The sequence below is a fragment of the Rhinoraja longicauda genome, chromosome 13, assembly GCF_053455715.1.
Source record: "Rhinoraja longicauda isolate Sanriku21f chromosome 13, sRhiLon1.1, whole genome shotgun sequence".
In the NCBI taxonomy this organism is placed as follows: domain Eukaryota; kingdom Metazoa; phylum Chordata; class Chondrichthyes; order Rajiformes; family Arhynchobatidae; genus Rhinoraja; species Rhinoraja longicauda.
In genome coordinates, this window is record NC_135965.1 from 10,272,713 (window position 1) to 10,294,025 (window position 21,313).

General features: G+C 40.4%; 1 protein-coding gene across 6 annotated transcripts in view; it reads right to left on the reverse strand.

The window, feature by feature from the left end:
• The window catches only part of mecom (MDS1 and EVI1 complex locus), a 415,467-nt gene that overhangs the window by 41,850 nt on the left and 352,304 nt on the right, over positions 1-21,313 (reverse strand). For 4 of the 6 annotated variants that reach the window (XM_078410337.1, XM_078410334.1, XM_078410335.1 and 1 more), the window contains 4 exons: positions 13,447-14,800; positions 12,199-12,289; positions 3,745-3,771; positions 425-591 (listed from right to left, as the gene is read on the reverse strand). In XM_078410337.1, coding sequence (XP_078266463.1) covers positions 425-591; positions 3,745-3,771; positions 12,199-12,289; positions 13,447-14,800 — 1,639 coding nt within the window. The remainder of the gene's footprint in view (positions 1-424; positions 592-3,744; positions 3,772-12,198; positions 12,290-13,446; positions 14,801-21,313) is intronic. The other 2 variants (XM_078410338.1, XM_078410336.1) reach the window with 1 other exon arrangement.

The window sequence follows — 21,313 nt, forward strand, 5'->3', positions numbered from 1 at the left end:
AACTCAGCAAGTCACGATGGAACATGATGTATCTTGTAAACAGGAATACAACAAATGAAACTGCAGGGGTCCCAGCTTGATCTGAGAGTAGGAGCACTCTCCCCAAGAAGTCAGGAGGATTTTCTACATCTAAGTCTCTAACTGCCATTCCTAGCATCAATCAATGTAGCAGATAAATCTCAATCTCCAGTTCATTAGTGAGGACACAATTAGTATCCCATAATTCCGACGTAATTTTAGTGAGGTCTGACTCTGATTAGCTGAAAGTCATTCTGATTCTCAATTGAATTGTATTTTCCCTAAGTGTGACAAAATATGGATGCCATTTTCTTTATTTCATAATGGATATTTGCAGAAGAAAATGCATTGGAATTGTTAGTGCTGCTGCTGGCATAATTCTCTATGAGCGGGGAAATGTAATTACCTGCAGGTATACCGCTCCTTGCCCTTTCGAAGCAGGCTCTCTGGAATGACAGACGGGGGAGCCCTAAAATCAAACATTGAGGGAACGGAGCGGAGGAGGTCGTTGGCTTCTGGCTTCAATGAACTGAAACCTTCCAGCTTCTCTGCCATGTTCTCAATTGCTGACATCTGACGTGCAGGGGAAAGAAGTGGAGGGGAAAGAGAAAAGAAATTACATTTTTCCTTCAAGAGTTGCACCTTATTGGAAAACACAAGTCACTCGTTCCAACATCTTAACTAATTAAGTTATGGGTTGCAAAGCAAATCCATTGACACCTTTTTGAAATATTTAAACATGAAAAAGTAAATAAGTTTATTATATGTAAATCGCAACAGCTTTGTCCATTTTTGCAGTGCAGCAAAAGGGCAGCACAGTGGCACAGCAGTAGAATTTCTGCCTTATAGCGCCAGAGACCCAGGTTTGATCCTGACTACGGGTGCCGTCTGGATGGAGTTTGTACGTCCTCCCGTGACCTGCGTGGGTTTTCTCCGGGTGCTCCGGTTTCCTCCCACTTTCCAAAGACGTGCAGGTTTGTAGGTTAATTAGCTTTCGGTAAAATTGTACATTGTCCCCAAGGTGTTATGTGCGGGAATCGCTGGTCAGCACAGACTCAATGGGCCGAAGGGCCTGTTTCCGCGATGTATCTCTAAACTAAACTAAAGTGGGGAAGCAGTCTTGTTCAGTGGGAATTTATTGGTGATGTTTCTTTAGAATTTGACTCCTTTAAATGTCAGGAGGTAGCTGGTGTAGTTATTCTTCCCCCAATTAATTGTTTACATTCACAGTAAACACCTTTAGTCCACAACGTGCCGACTGACCCAGCCGCCCACTCTCTTCTTTCACACCATAAGTCTCGGCACTAGTTACAAATTGCATTGTACAAGGCACCTCTGCCAATTTGCGAAATGTCTTTCATCAAACATTTGAAAATCTCTAAGGAAAGTCTAGATGCATTTACTTGTCACACGGCAAATGTGAAAGCACTGGAAGGCACTGGGGTCTGCCTGCTCTCAAACTTGATTCATAATCATTCATAGCTGCTAAAACATTCCTTGCACAATGCAACTGGACAGCACATTTGTCAATATGAAGGATACTGACATCGCAGATCAAAGGGCAGACATAGGTAATAATGATGCTGCTGTGTGTTACAAGGGAATTCTTCCCACTGCTAGCCAGTGTTTTCTCAATCTATAAAGATACAGATAAGGTTGCATTTATATTTTTGAGCTGCATAATTTTATATTAAGTATTGCATCCTGGTTTCTGTACAAAACATGATTTAACAAAGGCATTGTTTTATTAAAATCAAGGTAACTAATTAGAGATTAATGAATAGGTAAATCTTTTTGGTTGTGACACCTTCTTATTGGAAAGCGGTGGAAAGGTCACTTACTAGTTAAGGGGAAGGATAATGAATACACAGGAAGTTATTTTATTAATAATTCATACGCAGAAGCAGTTTCGGGAAAATGGTTTTGAAATAAATCATTCCAAGAACAAGAACAGTTTTTTTCCTAAATAAGATATGTCGTTATTATGCCTGCCCATTTTAACAGGGTAATATCCATCGGCTGAGAGGGGGATTTAACGTTAATACAATTGCTCGGGTTCAGGAGAAGGTTGAAGGGAGGCAGATATTTAGGCAGCGGCTATTACATCATGTACGAAAGTGGGATAAATTCAACAACCCTTGCTTGAAATGCCTGTGAAATCTCTCAATTTACCCAATATGCTGCAGTCATCATTATCTTAAAAATGCTTCCAATTTGGTGCAATATTTCCTTCATGGTTTATTCCATGAATTAAAAATCACCCAATTGCTGTTACAGTCAAAACCAATCAAAGTCACAGAACAAATAACGTGGTAACTGCAGCAAGGTGTAACTAGAATAAGACTGTTACACTTCCAAAAGATAAAGCACTTAGGGGCAAAATTGTATTTAATATTTATCATCTGCATCTATCCATTTTCACTGGATATTAATATGCAATACTTATTGTTTGAAAACGTTGTGATAACAGTTTGAAAGGCATGAATAACAAATGTTAATTGCAAAATAAAGTGAGAATTCTTTAACATTCAGGTATTGTAAGGGGAAGGGATGCTCTGCCCATTCAGAGTGGCAAGGCTGTAACTACGTTATTTTTGTGATGTATGTAAAATGAATACAAAGCAACAACACTGCCATTTAATCAACTGTCCACGAGCAGAAAGAATGTTTTAGGTGTAAGCAGAGGATGGAACAGGTCTAGGAGTTCTTGAAAAGGGAATAACCTATTCTCTGTACCTGCACAACACAAGACTGACCCTACGGATGTACTTCCACAATCATTGCAGGGAAACTGTGGGATTAATTTACCGACCAGATTGAATTTGAAAACTAAACCATTTCTACAAGCCTTGTCTTTCATCTGGATTAAAGCAGGTGAAAAAAAAGCTAAGATCCTTCATATTTGTAATATAAAGTGATCAATACGATGTGATCAAACTTTGATTCCTTAACAAATTCCATTAAAAATATGCATTAACATTAGAGAGAAATATTACCTTTTTAAAAAGCATTGATTTGATAAAAGCAGTAGCACAACAAAAAAAACTTTCAAAAACATATTCATTCAAAGAGAACAAGCTCATAGCAGTTATAGCCCAATACAGATGTAAGACATATCAGTAAATGGCAGCATTACTTAGCAGCTAAATAATTTGTGTGATTTACTTTCTCACAATCACTGATCTTATCTCCAGCCAGATGTCTGAATAAGGAAATAATGCCACTCCCTCCTAATCCCACAGAGGCTGTTAACCTTGTACTGATGCAATCCAGCATTAAACTCTATTCCCAGCACAAATCAAGTATGTAGACGTCGCCATTATTGGACAAAAGCAAATATTTATAAACTTTTTTTGTGAAGGCATAGATATGATCAACAATGGACTGAGCAATTATCACAGACTCTGCTATTCACAGGCCCTAATCTATAGGTGACAGAAATAAATACAAGTGGTTTTGAGAGGCCCTGATACAGGTTTGGTTACCAGATGGAATGATTTATAACTCAGTCTACTGTGTGAAATACTTAAAGACTGCTTGTGATTATGGTAATGCAATCTGCTCCCTAAGTAAAATGGCAAACATTTACATTTTTATTTAGTGGAGGGTAGGGAAGAGAAGGGAGAGTGGGAGATTTTAAATCATCCTGAGTTATGCACCAATTAATAAACTTTTCATTTTGATCCTTATGAATTATGATTTGGAATTATAAGCAGAGGAACTTACCCAAACTCTCTGATCTGGCAAGCGGAACTAGAGAGTAGGACCAAAATACAAAAATAAATTACAATCCACAAACTCTGATTCTTTCAGCTGCCATAATGGTTTACAAATGACAAATGATATTGTTTGCATTGTCCTCTGATGAGATTGTAATTTTCCAAAATCTTAAAGATCAGTTATTAGAGTGGTCTCAAATAATTACCGCACAATGTGCTTTAGGTGTTAGATTGATGATTCCAGGTATATTTCCTATCCCCAGCATAAGGCTATGTGCAGCATCAAATAGGTAATGTCCAGGATAGCTAGATTCTGAAACATCATCATTTCTGTCTATTTACTGTCATCCGAGCCTCTTGTTACAATGACTTACTTAACGGGGATTATTTTGGTTCCAGATATCATTCAGGAATCTGCATTACTCGTTTTAACTCATTTAACCATTTACTGTTGGTTTAGTAATTACTGAGTAAAACTGAGATTCAATTCACGAAGGAAAAATTTTGCACAGTGGCACAATTACCACAGCTATTGTTGCACAACTCCAGTGCCCGAGGTTTACGGCCAACTCTGGTGCTGGTTGCGTGGATTGTCTACATGTGACCTTGTTAGTTTTCTCCCACATCCCAAAGACGTGCATGTCGGGAGGTTACTTGGCCATTGTGAATTGCCCCTAATATGTAGGTGAGTGGTGGAATCTGGAGGAGAGTTTATAAGAATGTGGAGAGAATAAAATTGGATTAATGCAAGATTAACGTGACTGGTTGCATGATGGTCAGCGTGGTCTCGGTGGGCCCGTTTCCTTATGGTATGACTTTAGCAGTGAATGAAACTATGACGTGAAACTTTTTCCAAAGATCGACTAGTGGATTTGTAACAGAGAATGATGGAAATGTCCATAAGATCAAGCAACATTAGTGGAAAGGGAAATAGCTCTAGATTCAGGTCCAAGGTCCTTCGACTGACAAAGTGACTCGGACATGAAACATTAACTGAGCTGCTGAGTATTTCCAGCATTTTCTGTTTTACCTCAGATCTCCAGCATCTGCAGTTTTATTTTATGTTCATTGAACCTGTGGATCCCTTTCCCTGACCATACTTCGGCAGTTGATCAATACTCATCATGCCATAAAAGACAAATTCCCTTTTATGGTATCCAATATCAATCTAACTGTATAAATGAGGAACAGTGATTGTACTAAACATAAAAATGTTGATTTTGTAATTAAATCCAGTTAATATAATTTTGAGATGAAAGGAATTACCATTCTAATGACATAATTAAAATTAAATCAACAATTGCAAGTAAATGTTTCGTTATTTAACAACATTACTCTCTTTTTTTATATGATCTGCTCAGCCAGATGCCATTTAGTGAGCATTAAATATGCAGCAACACACCAGACTAGTTTTTAGTGAGTAAGGAATCAAACTAGGTTTCATAATTGTGGAGATGGATTCAAGATTTCAAATATATAAAAGGTAAGAATTAGATATGCATTGTTCAGATTTTTTTTGCCTCGAGTAATAAAGTAAGAAGATTTACTTTTTATAAAGTTATTTTAAAATGCATTCAATCAAATATAAATTCTTGAGTCCTGGAGCAAAAGTTGGAAATATGGACTCTCATGACATTAACAATAATCGGTGATTTAAAAAAAAGGGTTTTACAACCAGTCTAGAAGGCTGTTGGATTAGTAGAGTAAATGACATTTTGGAAAGAGGTATAAGGGGGGTCATCAAAAATGCTACAGAAAAATCAATTGATCCTCGTTTTTTTAATTTGTTTTTAAAGAAGGGGAGAGATTGTCAACAATTCTGCAGAAGAGGAGACCTCACTAAATCACCGAGCACATCCGCCCCAATTTCACTGATGTTGCTTCAGCACCTTGTCATAGAGGCCAGTCATATGATTTCCACCAGCCAAGAATATTGTGTGCAAGTGTCTTGCATTCACTGCCTGATAAGGCTTGTGATTGTCATTGACCAACAGGATTTCCACGAAGGGCATCTAACAATTGTCATTTTCCCAAATCCTAATAGTTGATGAGAATCCGAGAGCTATGATCCTTATGGATCAGTGTTTGTACCAAATATAACTGTGCATTAGGCTAATTCTCAACAATTAGTTGCAACAATATTAAAATGGCCCACCAAGTAAATTAAGAACAATGTATGCAGCAGAAATGACCGGCTATCTGGACATTTAGCTAAAATGGATATTATTAGCCTTTATCAACCAATGACATAGCATTTGTCAATTTGGCTTATGGCAGCTTAAATCCCATATTATTATAAAAAGTACTCCATTGCTCTTATATTCATACTGTAATTATGGTTATCAATTTGATTTATAATCATTATATCCATGTTAAATATCACAACCTTTGCCAATGGACTGTTAATCTTAAACAGTGAAACATGTTAGTACGAAAATGAAAGAGCTGTCACACCAGATGTTTTAGGAACCTATGCAACAATATTACTTTGGATCTAAATTATTAAACATAAATTAGAAAGAATTTCAATACCCATTCTTTCAATTCACAGAACTGTCCAAAGAATTGCAAGGCTGCAATCTGACGGTTATTTTGCAATCAATAGAATGCACTACTTCATTTACAGTATTACCACTCCATTTATATTTAACAATGAAAGGAAATTAACATGAAATTCAACCAGTTCAAAATTCCACCATAGTTCTGGCAATATTTTTTTGCCAGTTGGTGATCAATCTGTTTGGACAAAAGTGCATTGGTAACCTCATGAATATTTCAAATATAGGGGCTACAGGAACATTAACCATTTCATTCTCAGGATCCTGGCTACCGCTGCCCAGAATGGGCGGCAGGTCTGATGGGTAGAAAGGGGAGTGGAGGGAAGAGGTGATTGAGTGGAGAGGACCATAATGCTGCATTACTCCTGGGGGATAGGTAAATATGACCAAGACCACTTTGCTATAAGATTTGGCCAGTTGATAGGATTTGAATTGTTAGTTGAACATTCGATGCACATGATGAAAGATGTGACTGATCTTTGCACTGATCGGCTGGAATAGGCCGTTATTTTTGATCTGCTAATAAAAAGGGACGCAGTGAATATTAAAGGATTAATCGTTATTTAGAGCATACAGTTATAGGCATACTCATCATGATATCAATGCAGGACAACAAGTCTGCCTCAAATCAACAGTGCTCCATATATCATTTTACAATAAACCCCCTACAATGGAAACTTGTGTTTATGTCACAACTTTAGGAGGAGGATAGCTCATTCCAACTGCAGAGAGTGAAGGGGATACAAACATTCCCATGCTTTGCTCCTGAGCTGATCTAATGTCTTTGAGGGGAGAAATTGGAATGCAACCTTAAGCTTAACTTTAATACTAAATGTTCATTAACTCCTGATGAATTAAACCATATGAAGGATCATAGATGATTTCATTTCTGCAAGAAAGTGAAGATGTATGGTGAAGAAGGCTAGCATCAGTTTAGATCATAAATGATCCATTCTCAGTTACAGATTTGGATCATTGGATATTGTGCAGTATGCTTGAACCACTCATGTCTATGACCAGGTTTGGAAGGAGTTGCTGGAAACATGTTCCCACTGTTGGGGGAGTCCGGGGGGGGGGGGGTCAAATGAATACTTTTGAAATTTGGGAAAATATTGAGATGGATATTGTTAGATTGGGTGAATCATTCAAAAAACTGGAACAAACACAGACTCAACTGGTCAAAAGGTGCTAAAATAAAAACCTCAGCGGGTTAGGCAGCATCTCTGGAGAACATGGATTTGTAATGTTTCGGGTAGGGTCCCTCGAAAACGTCACCTATCCGTGTTCTCCAGAGATGCTGCCAGGCCTGCTGAGTTTCTTTTATGTAAACCCAGCAACTGCAGTTCATTGTTTCTACTGTCTCAACTCCCATGGTTGTGTGCTATAATCACCTTGATAATGAGCAAGGGCTGTGTTTCTTAATTGTCATTGTGAAGAATGGCTGATGCACTCATTCCGAACTGCAATAGGCCAAAATGGTTCCCTTGATCACTGGCTTGGACTGATCTTCCACACAGGTCAAGGTAGGCAGCACCATCAGCTAAATAGCTGTGAACGGCGCTTTCAAAACAACTGGACGTGCACAGGGATATGTCTACAGATGTCTTAAAATGGACCCAGTTGTCATGGAACTTGTCTTGGGACATGAACGCAACAAGTTCAACTGCACTGGGGCTGGAAACTAACACTGAGGCAGCATGCAGGAAGCATTTCAGCAGTATTGCAGTACAACTGCATGGCATGAAATTATACAGCTTATTGGGCATTACTTGGTCAAATATTTCCAAAAAGTATGAATGCAGAAACCTTTATTTCAGATTGGATTGAACACCAGGGATATAATCCTTTCTTATTATTTGCTTCTCTCTCCATTTGGTGACTGTAAACTACTATTTCTCATCTGTTTCTTATTCCTATAGTCAGAACACTCTGTGCTCTGATGTGAATGAATGCATTTGCCATGGTATATTTTGTTTCTAGTTAAGGTCTTTGAGTAAGCGATATCACAGCAGGCTACCCTTATGAAATGGTTCCCATCTGAGAGAAAACTAGTATCTTTATACTGTAGTCTTATACATGAGAGAGGGGAGTCATGAATCTGCACTCTGACATTTCTTACCCGCAAAACACTTTTAAAAATAGATATTTAAACCAATAACTTTTACTGCCATCACCATATCTTTTCCTACTGTTGGAAGGAGAAAACATGAAAATGCCTTTCCTGATTGCCTGCAGACACTCATTATGTGGTTAGCTAACAAGTAATGATGAATGGTCCAGCTAATGTTTCACTTGCAAAATGCCACCTCTGGTGCAAACAGACCAAATTGTGCCTTAAGGGGACTAAGCTTGGCCTGACACAGCTTGAGGTTTGAACATGGGCTCATGGGACAAAAGGGGTCAATATTTGACCATCGCTTCGAACATTTTTCTGATAATCGGTGTTGCGATGCTGACAAGGCTGGCATCCTTAGTTCTTAGTTGGCCTGGTGACTTGTTGGTTGTGGTGTGCAATCTTCCTGATCAGCAGCAGTTTGTGTGGTAAGGCATTTCTGCAATGCTGTAGGCACGTAGTGCTGGGTTTGTAACCCACCACAGATGATAGAATGAATACATTACGTTCAGTTTGGAAGTGATGACATTTTGGAATTTCTTGGGAAATTTAACCACACCAAAAGCGCAACATACGTACATCTAAATTGCTCTTCATCCTTGATAATGCAGTCAAAGACCACTTTGTTTGCAGTTTGGAGGAAAAATTTAACAAAGGATTCATTGGTAAAGGACAGGTTTATGGCTGCAGGACCTTTCTACACAGTACTCTCAATGGAGATACCTTGCAGCATAATGTTCTAAAAGAAATGAGATCTAACGGCACTGGAGTGAACAAGAATTGTTTAACCATGCTGCAGATGTGTTTCAAGAAAACTTTATACAAACCAGTATTTTGGTGAGAGAGTTTGGGCAGCCCGGGACACGAACAATTGTGCCGCTATCTCAGAGCTTCAGGTTCAATCCTGACCTCTGGAGTTGTTGGTGGTGCAGCTTACTTGTTTCTCCTGTGACTATGTTGGATTTTCTACTGAATGCTCCAGCTTCCTCCCATATACCATGCATGTGCAGGTTGGGCTGTTCTTAGTGTGTCGCTGAGTGGTACAATCTGAGTGGACGTGAAGAATATGTGGAGAGAATAAAGTGGGATCGATGTGGGTGGGTGCTAGATATCGCTGTGGACTCCATGGGACTGTTTCCATATCCTATGACTCTATAATAAAACTGTAACTGTGTAGAACAGGGCCTCTTTAACTAAGGATAGCAGAAGGCAGACACAAATGCTGAGGTAACACAGCAGGACAGGCAGCATCTCTGGAAAGGAGGAATGGGTGACGTTTTGGGTCGAGGTCCTCCCTGAAGATGGGTCTCGACCCTAAAACGTCACTCATTCCTTCTATCCAGAGATGCTGCCTGTCCCACTGAGTTACTCCAGCATGTTGTGTCTATCTTCAGTGTAAACCAGCATCAGCAGTTCCTTCCCACACATAGCTGAAGACTGTCAGTTCTGTCTAATTGGCAATAAAAAGCATGGTTGTCAGGTCACGAAGACCCAAGATTCGGTGCCCATTATGAAAAACTACAGGAAGAAAATGTACCCCAGGATGAGATGAGGACGAGTTGTAAATTCCACAACAGAAATGGAAAACTTGAAGTTGTGGCCCCTTTTATGTTTTAAGGTAAATGCCACTGAATATATATGATTTTGGAAGATCGTCCTATTTTGCAGGACAACTATTCCCTGATCTTGAGGAAATAGATACCTAAATGAAATGTAAAATCAGTTGAAACAATTGGTTGTATTCATTGTTAAGGCATCTTGATTACCATTCCAATGACACATTGTACAGCTCCAAGGCATCTATATTCAGGCCAGTTCCATTCAGTTGACATTACAGCTGTGTGAATTCAAAATACTAAAGCAGAGATTTACAATTTTCCTCCTCGGAATTTTTTTTTTTACAATTCTATCAAAAGGGTATGGGTGCGTAATGGAGATGTTACTGGCTATGTAATATGAACCTCCCAAACTATCATGAAAACCTACATGGATTATTAATGTCCTTTAGGAATAAAATCTGCTGTCCTTATCTGGTCCGGCCTACATATTACTCCAGAATGAAACTCACATAAATGTCCTTTGAAATGACCCACCAAACTGTTTCACTACATGGACAGCAACTGTTCAAGAAGACTGTTTATCACCTTTGTGATGCAAATTGTGGAAATAAATTCTGGCCTTTCCAGTTACAGTCTCATCCATATGCATGAATTTAAAAAAAGTGTCTGGTGGTTTCTTGAAGTGATCAACAACATCACTTTTACTCTGAGAATACCCAATATCACTCCATTAACTTTAAAAATCCTGTGGAACATCATGAACGGGCATCTCCTTCCTCCCCAACCCAATGCCATCTCAAGGTGCTCTAAAGTCACACATGGATTAAATTGAGGCATGCTTGAATGTTGCTTATGCTCTAGTGGATGAATTGTAAACAAACTCTAGCATCAAGGTGGGAAGAGGATGTCAAGCTATATAGTTTAAGAAAATAACTGCAGATGCTGGTACACATCGAAGGTGTTTATTTCACAAAATGCTGGAGTAACTCAGTAGGTCAGGCAGCATCTCAGGAGAGAAGGAATGGGTGACGTTTCGGGTCGAGACCCGAAACGTCACCCATTTCTTCTCTCCTGAGGTGCTGCCTGACCTGCTGAGTTACTCCAGCATTTTGTGGAAAGCTATATAGTTTGGTTTATATATGGAGTATCCGGTTCTTGCTTCAAATAAAACAAAACAAAAGAACAAAAACACAAAGTGCCGGAGGAACTCCAGATTAACACAGGTTAATAGGAATCTGAGAGGTGACTTTTTACCACAAAGGGTGGTGGGTGTATGGAACAAGCTGCCAGAGGAGGTAGTTGGGGCAGGAGCTATCCCAACCTTTAAGAAATAGTTAGACAGGTACATGGGTAGAACAGGTTTGGTGGGATATGGACCAAATGCTGGCAGGTGGGACCAGAGTATCTAGGACATGTTGGCCGGTGTGGGCGTTGGGCCGAAGGGCCTGCTTCCACACTGTATCACTCTATACCTCAATGAATCAGGCAGCATCTGCGGAAGGAATGGACAGACAACTTGTTGGGTTGGGATTAATTGTGAGGATGACCTGCTTTGTATTGTACACTGCCATTGTCAATGGTGCAATGTACTGTACCTACATGGATGAAAAGAAAACAGACTGTGCTATTGTATGTAATACTTAAGTATGATAAATAATGGAGAACCACACTAATTAAAATAACATGCTGCTGGAAATATTATGCCTGCATTTAATAGGCAAGTTGCTGTTCTGATGGTTTTAATAAAAACACAGTGGGCTAATGGGTATGAAACTCTTACATGAAATAAACAGTAAAATGAGGTGTGGCTTGTTATAAACCATCTGTATATTATTAGTGGTACAATCATTCCAGGTTTCATATTTCTACAATTAAAATTAATTAATGCATGGAGTTTAAAATGTATATATAAAACACAATCATCCATTGACCTACCTGGATTTGTATCCCGATGTAATTGTACAAAAAAACACTGTAACTGGAGCACAATAATTCTAGCACACGATAAATAATATTACTTAGTTTACTAGCCCTACATATTACAAACATATTGTGCTGCTGAGGATGCAGCACTGTGACATGAATTAATGACCCACTATGTTACATTCATATATGCTACAAACAAAAACACAATATGCTATTTGGGTACAATAATCCAACAGGTCAAGTCTGATATAACACTGTATTAACATTTCTCAAAATGGGGCCAATGAACAGGGAGATCCATTTACCTGTGGATGGAATAGGAAACTGGGAGCAGGCTTCATGTACTTCTCCTTTAGTCCTTCAACTGGGTCAGAAAGTTTCCTTTTTTCCACTCTACTTTGACAAAATTGTTCACAAAATTGATAAAATTAATCTTGGTTGGAGAAAGCATTGAGAAAACTAAATAGACAACTTTTCTTTTCAATTTACGGCCCAAACGAACCAGTTAGCATCAGACAATTTTAATGTTTAATCCCGCCGAATATTTATGAATGCTTGTTGCTCTTGGGATCCTTTTTGCGTCTGCAATTGTAGACAATTTGTAGCCGACCATTCAGGGTACAGTTACCTCCTACAAGTGGTAAACCTATCATATACACAAGGCAATAAGATAACGTTAATTGCAGATGCAATTTTGGTAAGACATGGTGGCGCACCGGTAGAGTTGCTGTCTTACGGCACCAAAGACCCGGGTTCCATCCTGACTGTGGGTGCTGCTTGTACGGAGTTTGCACCCTCCCCCTGTGACCTGTGTGGGTTTTCCCCGGGTGCTCTGGTTTCCTCCCACACTCCAAATGACAAGGAGTGTTAATTGGCTTCAGTAAAAATTGTAAATTGTCCCAAGGGTGTAGGATAGCGATGGTGCATGCGTTTCGCCGGTTGGCGTGGACTTGGTGGGTCGAAGGGCCTGTTTCCACGCTGTATCTCTAAACTACACTAACGGTCCTTTTGGTTGAAACGTGGTTGCATCATCAGAAGCAGAGAATAGTTTGATTTGCTGCTTGCTACTATAGTTATATAAGCAATATATAAAAATATAAATGTGGGAACAACCTATGTTTTAAAATGGGAAATTAAAAAAATGTTTAGAGCCACTCAATCATAAACCAGCAAATTCTTAGATATGCATCTCTTAAAATGAAAGCAAGATTGCAGGGCGGCTTAACATGTATCAGTATGTGGGTAACTAAAGATGTGCAATTTCATTAAATGATGGTAATAATGTAATTTATCAAGTGCGGCTAGCTCCTATTACAGTTTACAGCATTTATAGTGTAAACCAGACATTAGGCAAAGCAGAAAACAGCTCGACTGTGATATTTTTGCCGTTAAGTTACAAGATGTGTGTACTGACAATTAAGATGGTGCATAGTTTTGAGGGACATAATTGCCTTATATTACTTTGAGGTATATCACAACAATCCTAAATAGTTTTGTACGTGTGCTTTTAATTCTAGACAAAATGCCACAGCAAAAGCAACATGTTGTCTTACCTGTATATAGGATCCATGAAGAAAGGGGTTGGTTTGGCATGCTGCAGTGAATGGTCTGAGCTCTTGGCTTGCTCGATACTGGAGCCCCTCCTCTCCCCAAACACATGGTTCTTCCGGGGTGCCACCAGGGTGCTTGCGTTGGCCCGGCTTCTGCTGCTCATGCTCAGGTCCAGTGGCTGCTCTTCACCTGCATGGTGGGAGGTCAGTGGCTTTAAGGTCACGGGTGGCACCAGCTTCTCCTCCTTGCGCTTGGTTGTGAGGTCAAAGGGTGACTCAGAATTTGCCCCCCTCAGCTTCTTCATCTCACTGGGTGACTGGGGCTCTATTTTTAAGGGTACAGCACTTAAGTCTCTGTCGGCGAATGGATACATCGGTTGAGAGAACGCGGGGAAAAATTGAAAAGGGAACATGGATGGATAAGGCAAGGGCCCTACTTTCTTGTCTTGTATGCCAACAAGTCCAGTAGAACCAAAGTACTTCTCAGCAATGGAAGCAATAGCCTTGATGGAGTCATTAACAGCTCCTGTCACCGCGATCTGTTCTTCCAGTGGTGGGGAAAAAAGTGAGTGGTTGGAAAATTCCCTCTTATTGTTGTTCAGAGGGACTGATTTCTGGGGGCTATTTGCTTTCTCCTCTGGAGTTTTGCCATTTTCTTTATTCTTCTCCTTGTCACTTTCAACGTCGCTCTCCAGATCAGATCCGGAGGTTGTCTCCAAGTCACTGCCGCTGGGTGTACTGACGTCATCCAGGTCACTGCTTTCTGACTGGTCACTGGTTTTACTCCGGGGCTTCTCTCCAGAAGACTTCTCGGTGGCAACCTCCAGGGGTCGAACCCCGTCCGAAGACGACTGGCGGTTCGCGGCCTTCAAGGCGTCCGGTGTGCTCGGCAGTGCCTGGGATGATGACAGCACCTGGCTTTGGTGTTTGCTGATCTGTTCTGATAGCCCTTTCACCGTCGAGCTAGCAGGTATCAACTGAGGCCTGTGGTAAAGGCCTGAGTGAAACAGGCCTGGGAAGCTAAATGGAAAGCCTGGGGCTGCCGGGAAGGTCAGTCCAGCCGCGTTCCTGTTGGCACCAAAATAGTCAGCAAGGCCAGCGTTGCTGTGATTCAAGTTAACCAGACTGGACTTGTCCAGAGTGGAAGCATTCGCTAGGGCAATGCCTTGGCCAAATAAACCTCCCGTGGTGAAATGGTTCTTCCCCTCACAGAATCGTCTGTGCTTGTTCAACGACGACGTCGTGCTGAACATCTGACCGCAGTCCTTGCATTTGATTTGCGTTCGGCAGTCCGCATGCATCCTTTTATGGCGACACAGGTTTGAAAACTGCGTGTATGATTTGTGACAAACTTCACCTGCGGTTCGAGAAAATGGAAACATGTCAACCACCACGCACCTCTGAGGCTGGAGCAGTGATCTAGTTAGGGCGAACCCTTACACAAAGACTACCTGCAGGAGGTATGAGCAATACAATGAAATGTGTGTAATAGTCCCACCATCACCTTTCCCCATCAGCATGACAGATCCGCCAAAATTTATACAAAGCAAAGTTCATCCCAAAAAGAAACATCAGGCACATAATTGAAACACATTGCTTTTCCTTAAGGCCATTACTGTAACATGGAAACCTAGGATTTGCTCCCTTTATCTGCTGTGTGGGCCTCTAAAAATAATGCTGCACCATTAAAATATTGGATGTGTGGCTCGTATAGGTGGAATAACTAGGATTTGGGGCGTAAATATGGATTGTTATGGGTGTTATTTATGTGGGTTCCATGTGAAGTTGTAAATGGAGAGTGAAGCACCTTCACTGCAAATATTTTGTGTTGGTATCAAGTCTATCTGTGTCAGGTGCAGAAGAGACAGATGAAGGGTAATCTGCTTTAGCAACATGTAGGAGGGAACTACAGATGCTGGTTTACACCGAAGATAGACACAAACTGCTGCAGCAACAGGCAGCATCTCTGGAAAGAAGGAATGGGTGACGTTTCGGGCCGAGATGGTCTTGACCCGAAACATCATCCATTCCTTCTATCCAGAGATGCTGCTTGTCCCACCGAGTTACTCCAGCATTTTGTGTCTATCTTCTGCCTTAGCAACCTGTTTGATAGATTTTATAGTCTTCAAGACAGATAAGTAGTTTAGTTTAAATTAATTCAAATTAAGACAATAGATGCAGGAGTAGGCCATTCGGCCATTCACTGTGATCATGGCTGATCATCCACAATCAGTACCCCGTTCCTGCCTTCTCCCCATATCCCTTGACTCCGCTATCTTTAAGAGCTCTATCTAACTCTCTCTTGAAAGCATCCAGAGAATTGGCCTTCATTGCCTTCTGAGGGAGAGAATTCCACAGATTCATAACTCTCTGAGTGAAAAAGTTTTTCCTCATCTCTGTTCTAAATGGCCTACCCCTTATTCTTAAACTGTGGCCCCTGGGTCTGGACTCCCCCAACATCAGGAACATGTTTCCTGCCTCTAGCGTGTCCAATCCTTTAATAATCTTATTTTATTAATAAGGGATTGATAAATTCAAAAAGATCCCCTCTCATCCTTCTAAATTCTCGTGTATACAAGCCCAGTCGCTTCAGTCTTTCATCATAAGACAGTCCCGCCATCCCGGGAGTTAACCTCGTGAACCTACGCTGCACTCCCTCAATAGCAAGAATGTCCTTCCTCAAATTTGGAGACCAAAACTGCACACAATACTCCAAGTGTGGTCTCACTAGGGCCCTGTACAACTGTAGAAGGACCTCTTTGCTCCTATACTCAACTCCTCTTGTTATGAAGGCCAACATGCCATTAGCATGTTTTAATTAAATTAAAGCCAGTTTTATCCTCGAAATCAATACCCACTGGGAACTGAACCAAAATAACAAATTTATTTCAGATAGATCTGAGAGCAAACATAAAGATGACCAGTGTAATTGGGTTTAAAAAAAGACACATGCATTTACATAGCCTTAGGTCAACCCAAAACACCTTCCAACTGATGAAGTGTTTTAGAAGAGTAGAAACTAATGCAATGTAGAAATTTGGCAACCATTTTGCACCAAGCAGGCTGCCATAAACAGCAATGTGATATTGTGCTGGTAATGTACATTAACAATAATGAATGAGATGTACAAATTAGTCAAGAAACTAGAGACAGGCTCTCTTCATTTCAACAGTGCAGAACTTTTCATATCCATCTACGACAACAGTCAAAACATCGGTTTGATGCCTCACTTAAAAGGTAGTGACAGTGCTACAATGTACCATCGGGCTTTTGGAACCCTGTCCTTAAGTAGGAAGATTTCATCCACTGCACCACCTTAATTCCCTACACCCCTAACCGCAAGACTTTAACCTGTTTCCAGTGTGTATTTTCAAAGATCAAGCTTTCTGTTATAATTGACTTGGAACTCCCTTTTCACTCAGTAATAGCCTGCATTCATATGCATCAGCAGTGACATCTCTGTATCATTGCAGTGGTGAACTATATGCAGTCTGGCCCGTTGGAGTCACCTTTTGGTATTCTTGTGCAGATCCTGTCTGGGTTGAGTACATCAGTGTGGAGGTTATTAAATCTAACAGTATGATCGAGATTTCAATTAATGGTTTAGAGGGATATGGGCCAAACGTGGGAAAATTAGACGAGCTTACGGCTTGGTCAGCATAGATGGGCTGGTCCGAAGGGCCTCTTTCCATGCTGTATGACTCTATTGCTGAACCAAGAGATTGCAGATGCTGGAATCTTGAGCTAAAAACAAACTGCTGGAGGAACTCAACAGGTCAGGTAGCATCTGTGGAGGGAATGTAGTCTTGACGAGGGGTCCTGACGAGGGGTCCTGACCCGAAACCTAGTCTGTCCTTTCCCTTCACTGATGCTGTTTGACCCTCTGTGTTTCTCCAGAAGTTTGTTTTCACCTAATGCCGTTGCCCAAGAACAATTATATATAAAGTAATGACTGTGAATGCATGTGAAACTGACGAATTGGAACAGTTACAGCAAAACTTTGCTCTGAATTCCCATTATGCAGTAAAGCACAGTTTCTGAATGGAACCAGATGTTATTCTTCTCAGAATCCTGGAGCCACAGATGGTATCTGGGGATCTGCACTTGTTAATAATGAATTGTTGCTGTAGTCATACTCATCCTTTGCACATCAAAGAAGGTAAACAATGGGCATTGAGTGCTCTAAATCACTTGTCAACAACTTTTTTTTAACATTTGTAAATGACTGACAAAGTATCACAATACAATGATCCAGTCGCTATTTTAAGCAGAAAAGGAGGAAGCTGAATTGAATGTATCCATCCTGCACTGTTAGTTCCCATGGTCCTACAATCGCGTCCTCGATTTTCCCTCTTACTGCTCCTGAGGGTAACCTTCCTGCATGTGAATGTTTCTCTAACCTCAGCCATTCACATCAAGCACTGAACAATAAATAGAAAACACTGAAGTGCTTTAATGATGCCAATGCTACGCCAAAATAAGTTGCAACATGTTATGTACCTTCAATTAAAGCTGTGCTTCCTATCTGCTGATAGCTATTGCAGGGGAAACGATTAATAAACAATTCCGTTATGTAACCTTGGTTTCCCTTTGGCTTGATGTTTGTTCAAGCTAAATACCTACACTACTTGCAAAATTCATTAACAGGGAAAAGCTGATTTCAGCAAAGGTAAGCTGATAATTTAAAAAAGAATACGTAGCTTATAATGTGTGGTGTTACTGAAACCAGCTACTGAGGGTTGTCATAACTAGAGGTTTTTTAAATGCACACTTTGATGCTTTAAATTCAAAATAAATCGTATGCATCCAGCACTAATATTTTCTTTTAGAAATTATTTAAAATAGAATATTAATGCCACATGCATACAATATATTGCTGCCTGTCCCACTGAGTTACTCCAGCATTTTGTGTCTTTCTTTGGTGTAAACCAGCATCTGCAGTTCCTTCCTACACAATATATTGAGTTGCTGTGAATGGGGAAAATTCCGCCCCTCCTCACTCCCAGATTTCTCTCCCCCAACTGCAATCAGTCCAAAGAACGGTACTGACCCAAAACATCACATGTCAATGTTCTCCAGGAGATGCTGCCTGACCCACTGAGTTACTCCAGCACTTTCTGACATATTTGGGGAAAGCTCCCACCTTTGATAGAAATTTGGATGTGTATTTTGCGCATTTATCCAGCATTTAAAGTGCAACTGCAACTTTCAGTCTAAAATAATTTTATCTCACAGGGTTATTTGAAACATGAAGAGATTATACAAACTTTAATGCAACTTTGCAGGTTCCAATGACTTTCACTGAAAATGTATCCCTAGATATAATATTCTATTTTATGAGGTGCAACATTTTGATCCACAGATCAGCTGCGATGCTGTTAAAAGGCTGATCTAAGGATGGGTGTGTTGTAGTTCCAGGTACTGGATGGCCCATGCCTGTTCCTATCACCTTTGTTTCTTCTATGGCCTTGACTAGCAATGTATTTAACATTCAAAAGACGGACACAGATCAATTGTTTAATTCACTTTCATGGGTGATGTTTGTTTTTGGTCTGCCCACGTGACCTAATTACGTCATACAGCACAGAACAGGCCCTTCGGCCCAAATCGTCCATGCTGACAAAGATGCCCCATCTAAACAAGTCCAATTTGCCCACTTTTGGTCCATATCCCTTCAAGGCCCTGGAGCAGTTCATCTGTACCACCTGCCCTGATGTAGATAAATCAATGCCAATCAGCAGAGTACAGAGGGTAGCTGCTGCCAGCAAAGTTCAGGACAATCAATTTAGCTTCACCGGACATAAGAATTAGATGGTACAAACCATTTGCATTGAATTACAGTGACGGTTTATGCCACAATGACAATACTTTTCACTGCTTGGTATCTGTTGGCTTGCTGAGCACACCCCACCATTTCCTCAAGGCTTCTGCACTCTGATGCATTTCTAGCCATGATCTGCATGCATAGGGAAAGTTTTGATCTCATTGACATCAATGGATTTAGAAGAGGGAACATTTACCACTTTCAAAAGACATTTAGGCAGATCTCTGGCGAGGAAGGGTTTAGAGGGTTATGAACCAAAGGCGGGCAAATGGGACTTGCCTTAGCATGGGCAACATGGGATAAAGGGCTCTTTTAAAAAATTAAGTTAACTAACAATAAAAAGAAAGTTTGGACAGAGGGCTGTTTGTTCCCATTTTAGACTTGCTTACTTTCTCTGAGTATATAATATAACAGAGCAAGGATAAAGATGACCAAACTAATTATCTAACCTCCACCCACACTTGCTTAGTGTCAGACACAGAAATTTAGAAAATAAATTGTTCTAAGTAAAAATGCGTCTATTAGTGTTAACATGATTTTAGCTCTTTAGAAAAAGAGACACATTAACCATAAGAAATTGAAGGAGAAGGTTGCTCCAATCCTTATCCATATCTGGCATTATTTATGATTTTTACCTCAGCATTTTTCACCTGACCCCATATTAATTGATATTCTAAAGTCTACAGATCTCAGCCTTGAATTAAATCAGCATTGAGCCTGCTAAGGCCTCTTTGCTTACAAAGATTCTCTATTCTCTGGGCAAAGAAATGTATTCTCATCTCAGTTATGTATGACTGAGGGCGGCACAGTGACACAGCAGTAGAGGAACTTGCTTACAGCGCCAGAGACCTGGGTACGACCCTGACTACAGGAGCTGTCTGTAGGGAGTTTATACAGTGCCCTCCATGTTTGGGACAAGGACCCATCATTTATTTATTTGCCTCTGTACTCCACAATTTGAGATTTGTAATAGAAAAAAATCACATGTGGTTAAAGTGCACATTGTTAGATTTTAATAAAGGCCATTTTTATACATTTTGGTTTCACCACATAGAAATTACAGCTGTGCTTATACATAGTCCCCCTATTTCAGGGCACCATAATGTTTGGGACACATGGCTTCACAGGTGTTTGTAATGGCTCAGGTGTGTTTAATTGCTTCCTTAATTCAGGTATAAGAGAGCACCTAGTCTTTCCTCCATCTTTCCTGCTGTTTATCAAAATGAGGACCAAAGTTATGCCAGTGAACGTCAAAGAAACCATGATGAGACTAAGAAACAGGAATAAAACTATTAGAGACATCAGCCAAACCTTAGGCTTACCAAAATCAACAGTTTGGAACATCATTAAGAAGAAAGAGAGCACTGGTGAGCTTACTAATCGCAAAGGGACTGTCAGGCCAAGGAAGACCTCCACAGCTGATGACAGAAGAATTCTCTCTATAATAAAGAAAAATCCCCAAACACCTGTCCGACAGATCAGAAACACTCTTCAGGAGTCAGGTGGGGATTTGTCAATGACCACTTTCTGAAGAAGACTTCATGAACAGAAATACAGAGGCTGCATTACAAGATGCAAACCACTGGTTAGCTACAAAAATAGGATGGCCAGGTTACAGTTTGCCAAGAAGTACTTAAAAGAGCAACCACAGTTCTTGAAAAAAGGTCTTGTGGACAGATGAGACAAAGATTAACATATCAGAGTGATGGCAAGAGCAAAGTATGGAGGAGTGAAGGAACTGCCCAAGATCCAAAGCATACCACCTCATCTGTGAAACACGGTGGTGGGGGTGTTATGGCCTGGGCATGGATGGCTGCTGAAGACATCACTTATCTTCATTGATGATACAACTGCTGATGGTAGTAGCATAATGAATTCTGAAGATCTGTCAGACAGACACATCCTATCTGCTCAAGTTCAAACAAATGCCTCAAAACTCATTGGCCGGCGATTCATTCTACACCAAGACAATGATCCCAAACATACTGCTAAAGCAACAAAGGAGTTTTTCAAATCTAAAAAATGGTCAATTCTTGAGTGGCCAAG